This window comes from Aptenodytes forsteri, unplaced genomic scaffold (assembly GCF_000699145.1).
Source record: "Aptenodytes forsteri isolate BGI_AS27 unplaced genomic scaffold, ASM69914v1 Scaffold15, whole genome shotgun sequence".
Lineage (NCBI taxonomy): Eukaryota > Metazoa > Chordata > Aves > Sphenisciformes > Spheniscidae > Aptenodytes > Aptenodytes forsteri.
Window position 1 is genome coordinate 6593679 of NW_008795129.1, and position 1067 is coordinate 6594745.

At 53.1% G+C, this 1067-nt stretch overlaps 1 protein-coding gene across 1 annotated transcript in view; it reads right to left on the reverse strand.

Annotated features, from left to right (window-relative positions):
* DRGX (dorsal root ganglia homeobox) overlaps positions 1-634 on the reverse strand; it is a 17125-nt gene extending 16491 nt beyond the window's left edge. Inside the window, exon 1 of the mRNA XM_009277742.1 lies at positions 601-634. Coding sequence (XP_009276017.1) covers positions 601-634 — 34 coding nt within the window. The remainder of the gene's footprint in view (positions 1-600) is intronic.
* Between the last annotated feature and the right edge of the window lie 433 nt (positions 635-1067).

Genomic DNA, 1067 nt, shown 5'->3' on the forward strand with positions numbered 1-1067 from the left:
ATTTTCCGCTTTTTTTTTTTTTCCAGTCGTGCCCCGTCTTTCCCCATCCTCCCGCAGAATGTTTGTAAAATAGCATTAAAGATTTATGCGGTCCCTTTGGCTGGAGGGAGGAGGCGTGACCACGTCCTGAAAGTGTCCCGATTACAGCCATGACACCAACATCTGTGCTGGGAGGGGAGAAAAGCATCTCTTTCGTAGCCTGAGGCTCAACTGCGGGATCGCTATCCACAGAGGGGAGGCAGGTGGCAAAATGACGGGGGTGGGGGTGTAAAAACAAGGCCTTTCCAACAGGAACCAAATTAAAAAAAAAAAAATCATGCAATCCTTCTTTCCATCCTGTGACAAGAGGGGAAAGCTGGGCGCGGGGAGGGGGGATAAGGTTGTGTTTTCTCAAGGAAAAAGATGACGCGCTTTTATGTTTAGCTGTCTCTATAGATCTGCACCTTATCTCAGCACGTATCTGGACCCCGGCAGTCAGAAGTGCCGGCTCTTGGAGCAAGTCAGACCACAGTTCCTCCCTCCAGCCCCCAGCGCACACCCCGCACACACACCTCGAAGTTCAGCTCTTGTACTTACACGTCTCGGTGCGACAACACTCACCCTCTAGCTGCGGGGGGCAGTGGAAGTAGAACATGGCCCTGCGGCTGGGCGGGCGCCCGCAAAAAAAAGCCGGGGCCGGGGCCAGCCCGCGGGGCGCGGAGCTTCCGCGCACCCCCCACACCGACACACCGGCACCAGCTCCCCAGCCGGGCACCGCCGGGCACCGCCGAGGTGTCTCCTGCCGACCTGAAGACAGAGAGAGAGGGAAAGAACAGAATAGGTGAGTAACCAGAAGAAAGCACCCAGAGAAACCCGTTGATAGTCCGAGATCCCATCCCAGAGGAAGCAGAGAAAGAAGCGCCTGGCGCTCTGTGCAACGAACTGAAAAAGCCAAAGGCAGAAAACTCCGTGGTAGGTGCACAGTAATCAGAACCAGTAAAACTTTGTTGCTTCTCTTTTTCTTTTTTCTTTTTTTTTTTTTTTTTTACCCCCGAATAGCAGATTATCTATCTGTTGTTCGTTCTTTC